Here is a 17375-nt window from a genome sequence, read left to right as displayed (position 1 = left end):
GGAAATGCTTTATAGACACAACGTGCTTTCAGACAGAGGGCTCTTAGTGCTACCAGACAAAAGGCAATGTGCATTCAATCTTTCCCTCCTTAATTATTATTTTCACGGTTAAAAACATAATAAGACAGATGAAGCAGTGGGAAAACACAAGATGTTTGCAAGTGGAAGACAATGTTATCCATAAACACAGACACACACACACACACTAAAAGTCCATGAATGAGGCAAGACAATTGCATATTTAAAGCTTCGACATGAAGCACTCACAGGTTTAACCTTTGATGTACGGCAAACACAAGACGTGACTGGGAAAACTCCTACTGATAGCTTCTATAGCGATTGTATTCAGGAGAGGAACATGGCAAGAATGTATTGTCCAGGTACCTTTCCTCATGCATTTTCTGAAGGTGCACACTTTCTGTTGTTGGAATGGTCTGAAGCATCCTAGCGCATACATGATTCGGAAAACATTGTGAAAGCCAGACAGATGTCTGGTTGGAAGATACTAAAACTCAAAATTGCATGTTACTTACAACTGCATGTCATGTAGCCCAACAACTCACTAAGATGGGGGGAAAGCTACCAAGGTCACAATCCTATATATGTTTAGAAAGAAAAAAAGTCCTATAGCTCCCAGCATTTCCCAGCCAGATGGCTGAGGAATGCTGGGAGTTGTAGAACTTTCTTCTGTCTAAACATGCATAGGATTGCACCCTTATTTATTTGATTTATACTCTGTCTTTCTACCAAGGAAGTGGCACTCAAGGTGGCTGACAATAATAATGCTTTTGATGAGGGCAACTAGAGAGGTGGCAAGGAAAGGGATACCCTTTCTCTGTCCATGTCATCATGCCCCACAAAGCTTCCTGTTGGGATCATACCAGAACCAGATGGGGCCTCCTTCCATCCATCACTGGCCCTCATATATATGGAGATCCAGGGGAGTCAAATCAATGGGGCTGTTGGCCCCCTAAGATTACCATGCTGGAAGGTGTCATGCTTGGGGAGGCTGCAGATGTGGGCCCTGAATGTTCTATCTAGTTTAGCCAACCCTTTTTCAGATTGAATGTGAATGGTTCTTTCCACCTCTATTTTCAATTTAAGGCACATAGGAATAAGTGACCTTACAAGCAAGTTATGGAAGGGTATGAAAGATTGGAAGGGCATATCCAGATTGCCCTAATTTAGGGAATTGGATCAGCTGTTTGAATGTTTCTGGTCCTCATGGTACAAACACATGCAATATATCTACTGATATCGGTCCCCCTCCTATTCCACACAACTACTGGGAAACAGCAACATATTTACACAGATTGTGCCGTCTGCAGATCTGGCTCCCCATATCGCCCCAGGGACATTTGCTGTGATGATTATACCTCTCAGATGGAAGCATGGAAGATTGGCATAGGGAAGCCATCAACAAGTGGCTTATCCTACATTAAGCCCAGAGTCATTCTATTGTCATCAATAGGATTTCACTTGAGAAAGCCAATCACACAATATATCCAATGCCATAAATAGATCACACAAACATTCAAACATAAACAGAACCAGGTGCAGGACATTTTATCCATGAGTCAGAAATATCCAGGTCATCAGAGAACTGTCTGTTAGTGCTACTAGGGCTAGATTAAAAAGTAGCCCAACAGCTATAGAGTAGGATGCCCAGCTAACCTGGGTTACCCATTATAAAGTGAGGAGCATGTGATAGAGTGCTGTTTCGATTCCTGTGGCCTCAGGACATGTTCAGTGTTCTTATTTCCCATTACAAGAAATTGGTAGCCACGATCTTAGGTGTGGGGTGAAATTTAAAACAGAAGTGGATTATAAATCACCAGGCCTAGCCCACAGGGACAGCCCAAAACATTCTGTTGCCTGAGGCAGAAGATCAAATGGCACACATGCGCACATGCACACACTAAGTCAAGGTGCGTACTGCCCATGCCTAGCCAGGTCATTCTGCCTGAAGCAGAAAATCCCAAAAGTCCCTCTCCCTTTCGCTGACAGTAAGTATACAATAATAAGTAAACAACTGTCAATATGACACACAAAATCACCTGCCTGAGGTGGCTATCTCTCTCTGCCTAATAGTAGAACTGGCCCTCTATTACTGTCCAGCAAGATTAGACAATCTTGTGCCCTCCAGTTGTTTTGGACTACAACTCCCATAAGGCCCAATAGCATGGGCTATGGCCAGGGATTCTGGGAGTTGTTGTCCAAAAGATATGGAGGACATCATGTTGCCTACTCCTTTCAGATAGGGTTAAGCAGGATAGGAGAAAGATGGCTGCCAGACTACCTCTGCGTAAATGCAGGAAGGTGTGTTACAGGGGGCAGCAGGGTGTGAGGCCTTCAGGATTTCCTTCAGCAAAGAGCCATAGTGCTTTTCTGTTGTGTAATTACATTGTACAGCTTCTTGGACAGACAGGAAGATTGTCTAGAATTTAGGGTGGCTACTTACGCATCCCCCTCAAAGAGGAAATGCATCACCAAAAAATAAGACAAAGGAAAACACCTATTTTCATAACACTGACACTTGCTAATTTTTATATGTAGGTGCAAGATTCAAAACAATTACTATAATAGAAATGCAATACATCTCACCACAGTGGAGAAGGATGTGACCAGGAGACCTGTGTCCCTGCTCAGTTTGCTGTTGACGGACAACTTCAACACACACACACACCAAAAACACATATATACTTCTGCTTTCCCTTCTTATGTTTCTTTAACTTTAAACCAGAATTGGACCACAGGGCCCTTCAAACAGAGAGCTATCCTCTGTAAAGCATAGGACACATGTCCACCATCCTTGAATGCCATCATTTCAAATCATTATCCCTTATAGGCACAGCCCTACAAAGTGTAATAGATTTCCTTTATGTGTGAACATCACATGTTTATAACCAGGTGCTTCTAAAGAAAGAAATGCTAGTGTTCAAGCTTGCCTGAGAGCCATATACACTGACTTGGAAGCCCCAGCAATAATCCCCCTGGGCTGGAGAGGAGCAGGGTGGTTTGGTTGTTCAGTACCTGCACATACTCCAAAGGACCCCCATCAGTTAAAACAGAGACCCAGGCATTTCTGGCTCAAATCAAGCCCTTTGCACATGGCACTGTCTAATAAACAGAGGCTACCATCCCATCCCAACCCTTCTTGAAAAATGTGATGGCGCTCTTACGTTTCCCATTGAGCAGGCTGTTGCGAAGAATCTGATCCACCTTCATTGCGATGTCTGAGACATTCTGAGCAATTGCTTGGATCCTCTCCATCAAGCCGACGGCTGGATGGAACCTGAAAAGTAAGTAAATAGATACAAGCCGTGATTCATTCTTGTCAGGCATCCAGACTTGTCAGGAAGAGTGAAGAGGGGCCCCAAACAGCAGTCCTTCAAAGCGGCAAAAGCCAATTGCCAAAGAGAGCAGCACTAGCAGCTAAAGGGGTGTTGAGGGGAGAGGCTGACAGACAAAAACTCCCACAGTGTTTTTGACAAACCGGCTGTAACAAGAGCCTTAATTGGAGAGAACGGCAAAACCAGATCAATGGTTATTTCTGAACCACACACAAGTCTGCCCCCATTCTGAATTTCCTTTTATCCTCCATAAAGGCTGGTTTTTCTCTGTCCAACCAGTCTATGCATTTCCTTTCCCCAACCATAATTTGGCCACCTTTCACCTGTCTCAGGTGAATTCACATACTACATTTTTCGATTAATGTAGACTTCTTTCAAGCATGCCTGTGAATGAGGCAAAGTGTGCATGCAACTGTCATGTGCTTGCAAATACATGTATTGTACAGGTACACTGGTCAGGGAGCTGTGATTCTTTCCCAATGAACACAACATACACTCAGTAGCAAACGTGAGTTTGCCTCTGTGTAATGTGCGAAATGCCCCCACTTGCCACCCTCCAAAAAAGGATCTTGAAATTAAAGCTGTGTCAGACTGTGCTCTTATGCAGGTGAGATGTGCCAAGCAGGTCATATTTGCATCACAGAAACCACAAACAGAACTGTGGCTATGGAAAATGAGTGTAGCCATGCCTGCTTTGTGGGCCCTCCTAAGGGGAATTGAAGTTCCTACATTAAGCAGACAAACAAACAAAAACTACTTTAACTCCCAAGGACATTACGCCGCCAAGAGATTCTAGTTATTTTAAGCATATAAACCAAGTAGCAATTATTATACCTGTCCAGTTTTTAAACTTTGTGATACTAGTAAAGTCACCTGCATGAAGGAGGCTTGGACAGACCCATTACTGCCTGGTATAGCAAACTGACATTGAAAGGGAAAGGAAAAAAAGACCACATTTACTAACACTGTGCATTTTGTCTCATTCTAGTGCCATGACTTAATTTAAATTCTTATGCCCGTCAGGGAAGCATTTGTGTGTGTTTTTCTCATGCAGACCATTGAAATTCCATCCCACATTTGGAGTCTTGTTTAGGGCACAATGTTGGAAAATGAGCAGTGGAATCAAAAAGTACCCCCTCTCCCAAATCTAGATGATGATGATTTATAAAAAAAACCCATCCAGGAGCAGAGTAGGAGATAGTGTGAAGAAACAGATAAATTGTACAAGTTATATTTGACCTGTTCAGATGACCCGCTAAGCCATGATGGTTAAGCATTTTGAGAGAAACACATTCACTAATAATTTGCTGCAAAAAGGTTAGCAGCCTAACCATGGCTTAGTGTGTTGTCTGAACAAGGCCCATTATATCCTGGATATCCTTTTGGGTTAGAGATTGTGGTGCTTTTTGCACGGCACAAATTTTTCCCCATCTGTCCAGTTTGGGGTGGAGTAGGAGTCAACTACATGATCTGTAAGTTTAGTAAACAAAGAGCAAAATGAAAGCTGTTTTCTGATAGCAGTTAACTATATCAGTGCCCTTAAATCACTTGAGGCAGCCTTCTCCAACCTGGTGAAGTCTTGAGGTTACTAATGCCTGTACCACCATGGCCAAGCTATCCCTGTCCAGGAGAGGCCATAGCTGGCGAACCAGACAAAGTTGGTAAAAGGCACTCCAACCTGCCGTTAACCCTCTGGAAGCAGCTGGCAGTACTTGTAGAAGAAATTACAATGACTGTGTTGTGGGGAGAAATGTTTCAATGAAAAATGCTCACACACCACCAGAGTTTAGGGGAAAGTGCCATGTAAAGGCTGATGTCGTTACTCCGCCACTGTTATTAATCCTCTGAGAGAGCATGTCTGCAATCCAGTTCGATACAAAATAGAAAACAAACAAGCGAAACACTTGTACTATTCCATTGTACTGAGGGTGTATTTGGTAAATGGGATGAGGGAAGGAAGAGGCTTAAAGGGCTGAGCCTTGAAGAACATTTAAACTGTAAATATATATGGGTCTAAATCAGAAATTCTCCGGAGATGCCTTCCAGATGTTTTGGACTTTAACTCCCATCAACCCCAGCCAATGTGGAGAATACTGGGAGTTGTTATCCAAAACAGCTGGAGAGCATGAGGTTGGGGAAGGCTGGCATGTCCTTTTGGCTTCGCTTCAAAAAAGGAAATCTCCTCTCTTTCATCTGATGAAATGGCCTCTGGCTGACAAATCCTAGGCCGCAAATATATTTGTCAGTCTTTAAGGTGGTATGAGACTCGTTATGGCTTGGAGAGCAAACAAACAGACAAAATGAACATTTTGAGATCTTAACAAGCTGCCTCCTCCTTTCCTTTGTTGTAACTGCTTGGTCACTAGAATCGAGACGTCCCTATGCTAGCTGCTGGCGGGTGCCAAGTTATCCCCAAGATGCTTCCCCTGTAATGAAAAAGCAGTCAGGCAACATTTGTGCTCCATGTTTCAGTGTTGCCAGAGTAGATCTGATCTTTGAATAAATACCACCCTGACCTCAGTAAAGGTAATTATTGAGCAATCTCCACAAATATGATGTTCTAATTGTCAGGGATCCAAATGCATTTCTCATGTAATCTCAAAGCAACAGCAAGAGCAGCTGGCTGTTTTTTTAATTTTTCCTAAGATAGATGCAACACAGCAAGACGGCTTCAGGAAAGGAGAATAATTAAGACTATTATTAATTGTCTCATTTAGGCTGGCAGTCATAGGCAAACTAACCTGGGAGTAAGTCAGATTGTACTCATAGAGACTTATTTCTAAGTAAACACGCATAGGATTGTATCGTTAATGGTTCTGAAATGATGGTATAGCGCCTATTCAGCCATTCATATGTGGGCTATAGGACATGCTTAACGTTCAACAAAGAGCTTAATAACACAATCATATAGGTGCCTACTCAGAAGTAAATGGAACTACTGTTGCCTTCATGCCCTACTTTTGAACTTCTACAGGCATCTGGTCCCTTATTAATCTGGCCGCCGCATTTTGCACGAACTGCAACTTCTGAACCATCTTCAAGGACAGCCCTATATAGAGTGCATTGTAGTAATCTAACTTGGAGGTTATCAGAGCATAGACTAATGAAGCCAGGTTATCCCTGTCCCGATAAGGGCATAGCTGGGCCGCCAACCGAAGCTGATAGAAGGCACTCGGTGCCACTGAGGCCACCTGAAGTGGCAAAGAGAAGCCCCAAGCTACAAACCTACTCCTTCAGGGAGAGTCCAAGCCCATCTGGAACAGGATGACCACCCTCCCTCTGGTCAGAAGAACCACCCATTAACAGCTTGTGCAGCCCACTAGCCATGTATGGGTCACCCATCACGGGCTAAACATATCTCCTGATGTTGATGCCCGCCTGAAATTGCAAACAGAAAATCTGGGAATTGAAATACCTGACACAATAAATGGCTGGTGTCCTGATGGGCCACAGAAGCTCTTCAGTAGAGGATATCCTCAAATATTATAGATCGACTCTTCTACCATGAAAACATGCCTCTAATTCCAGGCATTGGGTTAAAGAAGTCATGTTCACTGTGAACATTATCTGTGTTGCAGTCCATAGGAAATGGCACACCCTAAAAACAATGATTGAAGATGCAACCCTATGCATGTTAAGAGAGAAAGTAGGACTTCCTTCTAAACATGTATAGGATTGTGACCTAAATAGCTCAGAGTTGATGTCGATATTTCTTCAGCCTCTCTATTTATGATTTGCCAAAAATACGGCAACATTAAAAATAGAAGTGAAACAAATTTGGGAGAAAAAAGTTGTTGTCTGTGTCATCGTTGTCCTCATTCAGTGGGTGAAATCCAACAGTGCATGAGTGGAAGGCAAGCTGTTTCCCCCTCCTCCACCTGCTGCCTCCTGTAGCTCCCTCTAAAGGGACAGGAGGACCTAGAGAACATTATAAACTGTGTCTTAACAGGCTGCCGTAGGAGGCGGTAATTGCTGAAATCACGAACCTCGCACCACAGTTTCCTTGTAATGGCAGGCTTTCCGCACTAAATATGTTGCACTTAGGTTGCTTAAAGAAGGCTTGTAACAAGTCCAACCCATTTCAACCACCACGCAAAGGAGGTCAGAGCCCATGGAAATAGCTTAGTTGGGGCTGGTGAGTCTCAACATTTCAAACCTATTTCCCTGATTATATATAAACTCACCTGCTGTAAGACAAATCATCTACACAATGCATCCCACCCAAGCACAGTGGTCTGTCATCCTCACCAGGGCTTGAAATTCTTACAGAAAACTGGGGAACAGAACCACTAAATAAAGTCATGGAGAAACTCAGTTCTTCCTGCAACTTTCTTCATCTATACAGTTGCCCTGATTCATCAAAACATCTCCATATATTATTTGTTTTGCACTATGCTTGTGCTACTCTCCCCTTTGATTTGAGAATGTGCTGAACAGATTTGATGAGCAGAGATCAACTTGGGTTGTACAGGTCTTGTGTTGGAACTGCTTAGGCACTTTTGGAACTCTTAGCACCTGCCTGGCTCCTTGCCCCTTGTGGAATTATTATTATTATTTCTTAGTGTGTGTTTTACAAATTTAATTTTGTTTTAACTGGGAGGAAGGGAGGGAGGCTGCAAAGCAAGGTGCTGCCCTCAAGTATAATCTCTATTTGGGTTCAAAGAGTGGTTTGTGTTTTGGAGCTCAGACCCTTGCTCCAACTTGTACCTAAGGTCTTGGAGAAGTTACTTTTCTTTTAGTCCCACAGGTTTGCCCTTTGGAAATAAGTGTTTTGTGACGAGGGCTCTGCCTTTACGGCACTGCATCACCTCTGCTAAACCCAACAGTTTCACTGCTGAGGGTTGAGGATGGCAGGAGGCAGTGCAGGCTTTCCAGCAGCCACCCGGCTCACTGGGCCCACCCCCTGCCCTCTTCCCAGCTTCTGTCGACTAATCAGGGGTTGCCATCCACCCTGAAATGCCTCCGGCTTGATGCCAGAGTGAGGTCACATGGTGGAAGGGCCGTGGTGACCTCACTTCGAAGAAAAACGTTTTGGTAAGTCCCCAACTTTTTTGTGTGCAGCTTCATGTAAAACCCCCGCATTGGCTGCAAGTCAGCAGCTGAATCATATAACCGGTGCAGGAGCCCCACACAGCCGTATAGACAGCACCTATGTCCACCATGGCAAAATGACTAACCTCCACCTACATTCATTCATTCATTCATTCATTCATTCATTCATTTATTTATTTATTTATTACATTTCAATACCACCCAACCATTCTCCAAATCTGTCCACCAACTTGAAAAAGTTTGTGCACCTATGGCTTAGGCCACTGATAAGAAGTACTATCTATAGTGAGAATGGTCAACAGGGTGCCGCCTGTACTAGAGATGGACAGATTCTGTTAAATCCACTTGATCTGTGTTTCGTGGATTCTCAGGCATCTTTCATGCTGTCATTTGCTCATTAATAGTATCGTATATTTTTAGGGGTGTAGAATTTTGTTCCACTTGTGCTAAAGTGCCTTAGTGCTAATTCACACTTCCGCAAGTTCACTTTAGTGCTAGTGCGAATTTGCACTCACTCCCCCTAAAAAAATGGTCTGCAAGTCTGAGGAATTCACAAAACTCAGGAAAAGCCGGTCTGCTGTTGAAGCTGCAGGTCAGATTCATAGAAATCCAAACTCCTTTGAACCTGCTGCAGATTTCTCCAACCCCGCTAGCCTGTACCATTAACAATTGTGCAAATGAGGGAATTTGAAGACATGAAGCATGTTGTGTCACCATGCAGTAGGGATCTGAAAAGCTGCCCCTGAACCTATGCAACTGCCAAAGGTACAGCAGCTGTAATAATATTGAAAGGTTGGCCGTCCCTGTTCTACAGAGCACCTCATTAAAACTAAAGAGTCATATTCTTGTTGACAGAATAGGGCCTTGCATAACTTATGTAACACGTTAGAGAAAGGTTAGTGCAGTGGTGTGGGCAGATGTGAATAGGGGTCGAAGCTATGCTTGTTACCGTAAGAGTAACTACAGGGGGTCAGTGTGGTCCTGTGTGGTAATACGCTAGCCTTGCGCTAGGGAAATCTCTATTGAAATCTCAGCTCAGCTATTGTTTCCCTGGGTAAATTGCTACCTCCCCGTTTTTCACTTCTCTAACCGTAAAAGCAGGCCCAATAATTGGGCTACTTCACAGAGCGGCTTTGCTGCAGAAAGAGCTGAGCAATTTCAAAGCACTCTGTGGATTTTGCGCTAAATGATTAGTAATAGCAGAGTTCTTCTCACACCCAGTAGATGGAGGTTCCTCGGCTCCCCTCCCCACCCCACCCGCAGCCCTGAAATACTGAGAACAGAGCAGGGGGTCCACTTTGTTCTCAGGAACAAAGAGGACCAAAACAACTGAATAAGTTTCATTTCATATATATATATAGAGAGAGAGAGAGAGAGAGAGAATCTAAGAGGAGAATATCACTATACCTCATAGCTCTGGGCCCATTTCTTTCCACCTAACATGTTCAGTACAGCTGTCCTGAGTGCAGACAGAGCTGAATTTTATTCAGAAGCATTTCAGGTGGTCTCCCATGTTGCAAATGTAACATTTTCTGAAGTGTTAGTAATTTTTTTTCAAGTATGGTCTAATTGTGACTTCAGGTTAGCCATAAAAACAATGGGAATAACTGGGGGGGGGGCAGGGGACAGGAAAAGACACTGAAGGCCTTTCCCAAAGCAGTGACCAATACTGGATTAAAACTCAGCTCCTTCTGCATTCCAGTGCAGATGTACTAAGAACATAAAATGTAAGAAGAGCCCTGCAGAAGCAGACCAAGGGTCCATCTAGTCCAGCATTCAGTGTACACAGTGGCCCACCAGCTGCCCAAAGGAAATCCACAAGCAGGACATGAGCGCAGAAGGACCCTCCTGTCCAAGTTCCCCAGCAACTTATACATGTGTCGAGTAAAAGGAAAAGGGGAGCATGGCTAGGAGGACAAAGGCATTGCTAGGCAACATTTTCAGAAGCTGGGACATTCACCAGTCCAAATCCTTTTATTCTGGCCTCTTTCCCTTCATCTAACATGTTCAGCACAACTGCTTTTTTGGCACTGAATAAGCAAAATTGTTTCAAAAGCCATTTCAGCAACAATTAGTCCTGAAATTACAGGGACAGGGCTAGTGCCCTTACCTTTTGTGAAAATCCCTTAGCTCAATAGAGGGGGGAGAGTCAAGCCATAATAGGCCTTGTGGATTTCATCACTCCCTCACTCTTTCCACCATAATTTGAGCACTGTATAGAACAGGGGTGGGGAACCTCATGTCAGTGGGCCAAATTCAGTCCACCTGGGATTCAAATCTGGTCTTCCAAGGTTCCCCTAGTTCTTTCCGCTGGCCAGAGGGAGGGAGGGAGAGATGGATCAGGCTAGTCAAACAATTGGAATACAATTGTCAAGAGCACAAACTTGCCACTAAATTATATTATTCACTATTCCCACTGAGGATAAATACTGAAGATCCAAATCTACACACACACACACAAAGTAACATTGCGATTATAGGACTTTTCTCCAACTATCAGGCTAGTATAAATACAGAAAAATGTCAGCACAAATGAGCAAAACTTTAGGAGGGCTGTCTTGGTTAACTCAGCAGGAAAATGTGTCCTGATTTTGGGTCCCTTCTGTTTAAGTGTTGTTTGTTCTTGAACAAATCAGTGAACCTGAAGGCTGGAATTTAAAGTAGCTCAGTCCTCAAGGCTAAAAACAAAAAAAAACAAAAAAAACCATCCTGCCTGTGATTTTATGGACCTTTGCAGCTTGAGTTCTTGATTTAAAGGCCACTCTCTGGCAGCAACCAATCCACTTCCCCCACCCTTTCAAAGTAGTTTACGGCTGCCAATATTGGCCCTTCAAGCTACCAGAGGGGGACACAAAATCCTCAACTTCCAAAAAACAACAACACACCACAAAAATACCACACACTGATCTATTTAAAATCAGACCAGGAGATTTAGAGCTGTTCCATGGGAATGGCGTGAACAATTGTACATTATACCTGACATAATTTATGGCTACAATCCTATATCCATTTATCTGGAAGTGAGTCCCACCGAATTCAGTAGCACTTACTTCTGAGTTGAGATGCATGGGGGTCCGTTGTAAACTATTAGTGATCCTGACAGTCCATCTCCAGTCAAGAAGCAGATATAACACGCGACCAATGCAGCATGCCGCAAGAAAACGATCCACATTGCCACGAAAAAAGCTGACGTCTTCAGTGTGCAAACCCTGCTCAGACTATGCACCCTGAACCTCACAATATGCCACAATACTCAGTGGTACTTAACTTCTGAATAAAAGTGCATAGGGTTGCGTAGGATTGCAGATTACTTAATTTTCTGCTGTAGGCCAATCTTAAATGCTTGGTTTGAAGGGATTTGACATTTTGGACAGCAACTCGAATGCTAAAGGATAAAGCAGCCGTCCCCAACCCTTTTGGCACCAGGGACCGGTTTCGTGGAAGACAATTTTACCACGGTCCCGGGGGTGTTGGTGTTGGGGACCCCTGGGATAAAGGACATATGGTAGGGTGACCATATGTATCTAACAGTCTAAAAAGGGAATTTCAGCAGGTGTCATTTGTATGCATGCAGCACCTGGTGAAATTCCCTCTTCATCACAAGAGTTAAAGTTGCAGGAGCCTTGCCCTCTTTTGTGGGGAAAGCAGCAAGGGGGCTGAAGCTGCCCATCATCAGTTAACACCTGATCAGCAGACTGAGCAAAATGCACAGGTCACAGTCTTCCACACTATGGTGAGATGTCCTTTCTATTTAAATTATAACAAATAATGTCTATATTTGCATATATATATATATATATATATATATATATATATATATATGCAAATTTTATGAAAATCAGTTTCCTCTTTTGTTCTCTGTTTGGATGATGCACTTCCTCTAGGTTGCTGATTCATAAGTGGCTACCCTAGACTCTAGGCCTCTTGCCCTGGGATGGAGGAAGAGTCTGGGAACTAACAGGAAGGTTAAACTGATGAACCACCAAGCTATATTCTGGCTTCTAGAAGTCCCACACACCAACCTCATCTTCTTTCTGATTACTCTTCTATTTGTTTATGCTGCTTTTCCATAACATTCTTGGGGGAACTCTGCTTGAAAATCTTTCCAACTATGAGGAGTTTGTATCCAACTCCAAGCCGCTTGAATACATCAGTCAAGGAACTGAACTCTGTGATTAGTATTCTGATCAGCGCTAATTCAGATGAAATCAGAATTGGCTTCTGGGGGGACTTTTTAGCTGGAAAATGGGTTACACTTCTAATGAAGCCTAATGGTCAAGATTCCCAGCTGGTACAAAATTGCTACAGCTCAATAAAAGGCCCCATTTGACTACAGATGGCAATCTGGTCTATTACTCACACAAAGACTTTCACCAGTTCCATTAAGTGTCAGCTGTTCCTTTTATCAAAAAGTATTAACTTAGAAATGAATGTTTGGCTATCATGCTGAAATGCTCCTTTCATTTCTTCCAAATGAGAACGTTGTGTCACGTTAGCTGTTCTGCAAGGTTTTCTGTGAAATGTGCTAAGGATATATATTTAGAGACAGTCTTCAGCATCTGGCCAGGGTGGCATGGGAAATATTGCTTTCTCTTTAGCTGTTTAGGGGCCACAGAAGGACAGAGAAGTCAGAGGCCCTTTCTACACGTAAGAGTTATCCCAGGAAAATGGAGGGATCATCCCTGCCTGCTCCCGGGATCTCCTGTGTGGCATTTGGATGCACAGGGACGATCCTGGGGGAAAAGGCAGGTGTAGAAATGGCCAGAGTTACACTACGCAGGATATAACACTTTGAAAACGGTTTGAAAAGGGTATATGGAATGTGTTATGGGCCTCAACAGTTGTCAGTGCACTTCAATGCCATTATAAAGCATTAGTATAGATTCTGCCATCAAGCTCCATTCGACGAGTGTTTTATTGCATACTTATTACTGGGACACACAGATTTTTTGCAGGTCCCTCCCATGATGTCATCTGCCTTCAGCCCCTTCTTGATTCCTTACGTGACAAAACAAAAAACAAAACAAAAACCCTGTACACAAAGTCCTATATATTTTAAACCCAGAAGTTGCTGCTCTCTCCTGCTGTGTGCAAGAGAAGCAGTGTGATTAGAACTAGGGTGACCAACTGTCAGGATTTCCCCGGATTTGTCCTGGTTTTTGTTCTTTCCATGGTGTCAGGGGGGATTTTCTATAATTTTCAATAATGTCCTGGAATGACACACCTTCCCCTTTAAGGCTGCCATTAGCATGGCAGGAGGGAGTGACATGCTTTCTTGAGGCACGTCATTCCCCCACCCTGAGCTCCAACTGAGGTCTTAAAGGGGAAAGTGGGTCATTCGTGGACATTATAGAAAAGGCCCCAATTGGAGTGGATGGTGGTGGTGCAGAATGAAATCCTTTCCCCTCCTCCACTCCAATCGGGTTCTTTAAGGTGGCGGGGGAAGAACGTACTTTCTGCAGGACTCACAAAGCTGCTTCCCCACACACACACTAGGTGTCCTCTTTTTTGGTTTCCCAAATATGGTCACCCTATTAGAACAGCCAACTCAATGGGCCTTGTGCTTGTTGTTTACTTCCTCTTTTGAAAGACGAAGCAACTGAGCAATGAAAACACAGGCAGAGAAGCGATGGTAGGGAGCGTGTGTGTGTCCCCCCCCCCCCCCGCCCCGAGTGATGGAGGTCATAGTCTCTGATGGGCTCTTTTGGATTTTGTCACATAACTGTTGAAGAATTATATTTTAAGACGAGTGGCTGATTTCAGTTGTAAACCCACCTTATCTAACCATTCTATTTGTTTATGAAAACCATGGTCCAGTGGCTAGAGGACTTAAATGCAGGTTTAACTTCATCTACTTTTATACTGGGTAACTTAGCACCCTTTTGAATAAGCACGCTGAAGTTGGCCACTTTTGTTTTGCCCAGACAAAATGTTGGCATCAGCATCCAGCATGTGGGGGTCAAATCCTGGGGCCCACCATGGCTGATACCAGCCTCCTCCTCCTCTTTTTTTTTAAATTAATGGCTCAGTGCTTTTTTTTCTAATCTAAAATTATTTGTAGTTCACCTGTAAGGGCTTCTCTTTGCAGCAAATGGGCCAGGCGCTGCAGTTTCTGCCATCTGTATGTATTCCAGATAAGGCCTAGCAGCATCGAAAATGAGGATCATGGAGCAAGCTGCAGCTGCCTGGCCCAGAGGTGCTCAGCTAGGTGGTCACCACCTTAATCTCCCTTATCCTCAAGGCTTCTGGGCTCCACTAGTGGCAGCCATCTGGCTGGTACTATGTTCCTCCCAGTGCTGCACACATCCTCTCTGTTGCTATGGTCCTGTTCGCACAATCTGGACCCCACTGGTAGCAGCCACCGGGATCCCCACCTGGACTACATACTGGTGGTAGCCACCACTGCATCCATGCTCTCTGTTGCCCAACCTCACCTGGCCCCAACTCCAGGCCACATACACACATTGAGCAGGGGGTTGGGCTCAATGGCCTTATAGGCCCCTTCCAACTCTACTATTCTATGATTCTATGATATGCATATGCCCCTATTATGTAGGAAAAGGATGTGAAGTCCCATTTTAATGACAAGAAAAAGAGCATGTGCAGACAGGAGATGCTAAACTCTCTCCTCAGTCTGTCTGGTGCTTGTTTAAAATGGCAGTGCATGCCAGTGCATGTTGGGCATCATCGACCTTATTACCAACCCAGGAAACAAGAGGCCATGGGTTATTTGAGGGGGGTTTCTCCCTCAAGCAAGTCATGCCGCCTAGGTTCAAACAAGTTGCACTTGGGTGGGTAATTAGCCTAATGGCACTGAGCATGCACTAGCCACAGTGGCTTGTTTGATCAGTGAACCAGGTCACTATGGAGATAAGCGGTGGGCACAAGAAGGATTATTTCTAAATTATTTGTTTTTTTTCTGCTATTTAGGTAAAGCCTCCCAAAACATTTCTCATAATTTAAGTACAAACTACAACTGTACAAACAAGACAGCCTCTTCTACCTTCACATGTGTACTCCTTTTGTTCAAAAATTCATTCTCTCTCTCTCTCTGGGCATGTCTACATCCTGCCTATATCCTGGGGTAGTCCTTGGATCATCCCTGTGTGTCCACATGACACCCAGGGGGTCCTGGGGGCAACCCGGGTCTAGCAAGGACTTACCCCGGGATATTAGGAACCGTGGAAAAGCCAACTTTTCTGTGGTTCCATGATCATCCCACGGAGCATGGCCATGTGGCTGCTGCTCCCAGGTTGTCCTGTCCTCCCTGTGAGTAGCAGGGACAGTAAAATGGTCACGGAGCAGCACAGAGGCAGTCCGTGCCCATCGGGGGTGGGGGTAGGGAGCGAGGTTGGGGGGTTTCCTCCTTACCTTTAGTGCTGGAGTGCGAGTGTGCTCCTCTCATCATTTTAAAAAAATGGTGCCCGCAACCTCCTTTCGGAACATTGGCGGCCATCTAAACACCCAGGGAGAATTGCAGAAGGCAGTAAGTCCGCAGTTCTCCCCCTACACCCTTGTGGTATAGATATGCCCTCTATCTCATTACAAATAAAGAATTATAAAATCTCAGTTGTTGGATTGACTCCTTGGTAACACCATTATTAAGCCCCATCACGTCAAAATATGAGTTTTCAAAACAATCAAAAGATAGCATGGCATTAGGTACAGTTCACAGAAATGTGAAACCAACAATGATCACAAAAAAAGGATTCGAAGGTTGCTGGAATTGCTACATCCCCAGCCCGCTAGCACACCTTTCTGGTGCATAAGTAAGCTAGCAGGAGTAAAGCAAGCAATGATGTTTATTTTTATATATAAGCTTGTTCTGTGCCAACAGCATAAATCCCACCAAACTGTTCTGGGAGTTTGCCAGCTATTGAAATTATAGTAAATTACTATAGGTTCCCTCAAACAAATTTTTCCCTGGGACCTTCTGAATGTTTACTAACAAAAATATAGTACTTTTATTCCTGAGCATCAATATTGATTTTTCCTTTATTATTTTTAGATTTATATTTCAATGTCTTGATTAGGATTCAGCTCACATTGCAGTTTATAATACACCGAGTACAGTATTTATCATCTTTCAAAAATTCCCAGTAAGATATATCTTTCCCCATGGCAGATCATTTTCTCTACGAGGTGACTGGGAGTTGACTCTTCTACTACTTTCCTTTTTTTAAAAAAAAAACCACATTAATTTAATTCTCCATTCCCCATGCTTTGTCTCATATCTCCAATTTTGCCACTCTGGCTTAGTTATAGCATGTTTATCTCTTTACATATGCCGTATCTTTATTGCCTCTTACAAAATGGGCATTGCCAAAAGATGAATCTCTTTCTATTTGTGCATTGTCTCCACAGTACAAATTCTAAATACATTCTCAGCCTAATCTGGTATTCTTAGCAGCTCGTTGTCAAAAGGAGTGATTTCAGTGCATGACAAATACAAATGGCAGAAAATAGGCATTTTAAAGATAGAACATGAGGAATGCAGGGAAATTGAACTGTTATAAAAGTATCATTCATTTCCAGCTCTCAAATATCCCTTTATATAATGTTCAACATTTGCCTTCTTAACAAGGAAACGAAGGGTTGCTTAAAAGAATCATTTGCACTGTGGTGGTAGCCGAAGTTCTCACCATGTGACAGTTCTAATTTTGTAGAAAGCCAATCCGCAGTTTAGAATTTAAGGAGAGCCCTGCTGGATCAGAACAAAGGTCTACCTTGTCCAACATTCTGCTCATACTGTGGTCAACCCGATGCCCATAGGAAGTCCACAGCAGGACATGGGAAATAGTATCATCCCTCTCATGTTCCCCAGCAACTAACATTCAAGAACATACAGCCTCTGATACTGGAAAAAATACATAGCAATCATGACTAGTAGCCATTGGTAGCCTTATCCTCCATGAATTTGTCTAGTCCTCTTAAAACTGACCCACATTGATGGCCATCAGTACATCTCCT

At 43.6% G+C, this 17375-nt stretch overlaps 1 protein-coding gene across 2 annotated transcripts in view; it reads right to left on the bottom strand.

Moving 5' to 3' along the window:
- Positions 1 to 17375, bottom strand: part of MGAT5B (alpha-1,6-mannosylglycoprotein 6-beta-N-acetylglucosaminyltransferase B) — a 218547-nt gene that overhangs the window by 95941 nt on the left and 105231 nt on the right. For both annotated transcript variants that reach the window (XR_010025196.1, XM_063120366.1), the window contains one exon: positions 3183 to 3295. Coding sequence is in view for 1 of the 2 variants with exons in the window: in XM_063120366.1 (XP_062976436.1) it covers positions 3183 to 3295 (113 nt within the window). In the remaining variant the exon portion in view is untranslated. The remainder of the gene's footprint in view (positions 1 to 3182; positions 3296 to 17375) is intronic.

The sequence above is a fragment of the Elgaria multicarinata genome, chromosome 3 (genome assembly GCF_023053635.1).
Source record: "Elgaria multicarinata webbii isolate HBS135686 ecotype San Diego chromosome 3, rElgMul1.1.pri, whole genome shotgun sequence".
NCBI lineage: Eukaryota > Metazoa > Chordata > Lepidosauria > Squamata > Anguidae > Elgaria > Elgaria multicarinata.
Note: the sequence above shows the minus strand (reverse complement) of the source record. Positions and strands in the feature narration are given on the sequence as shown.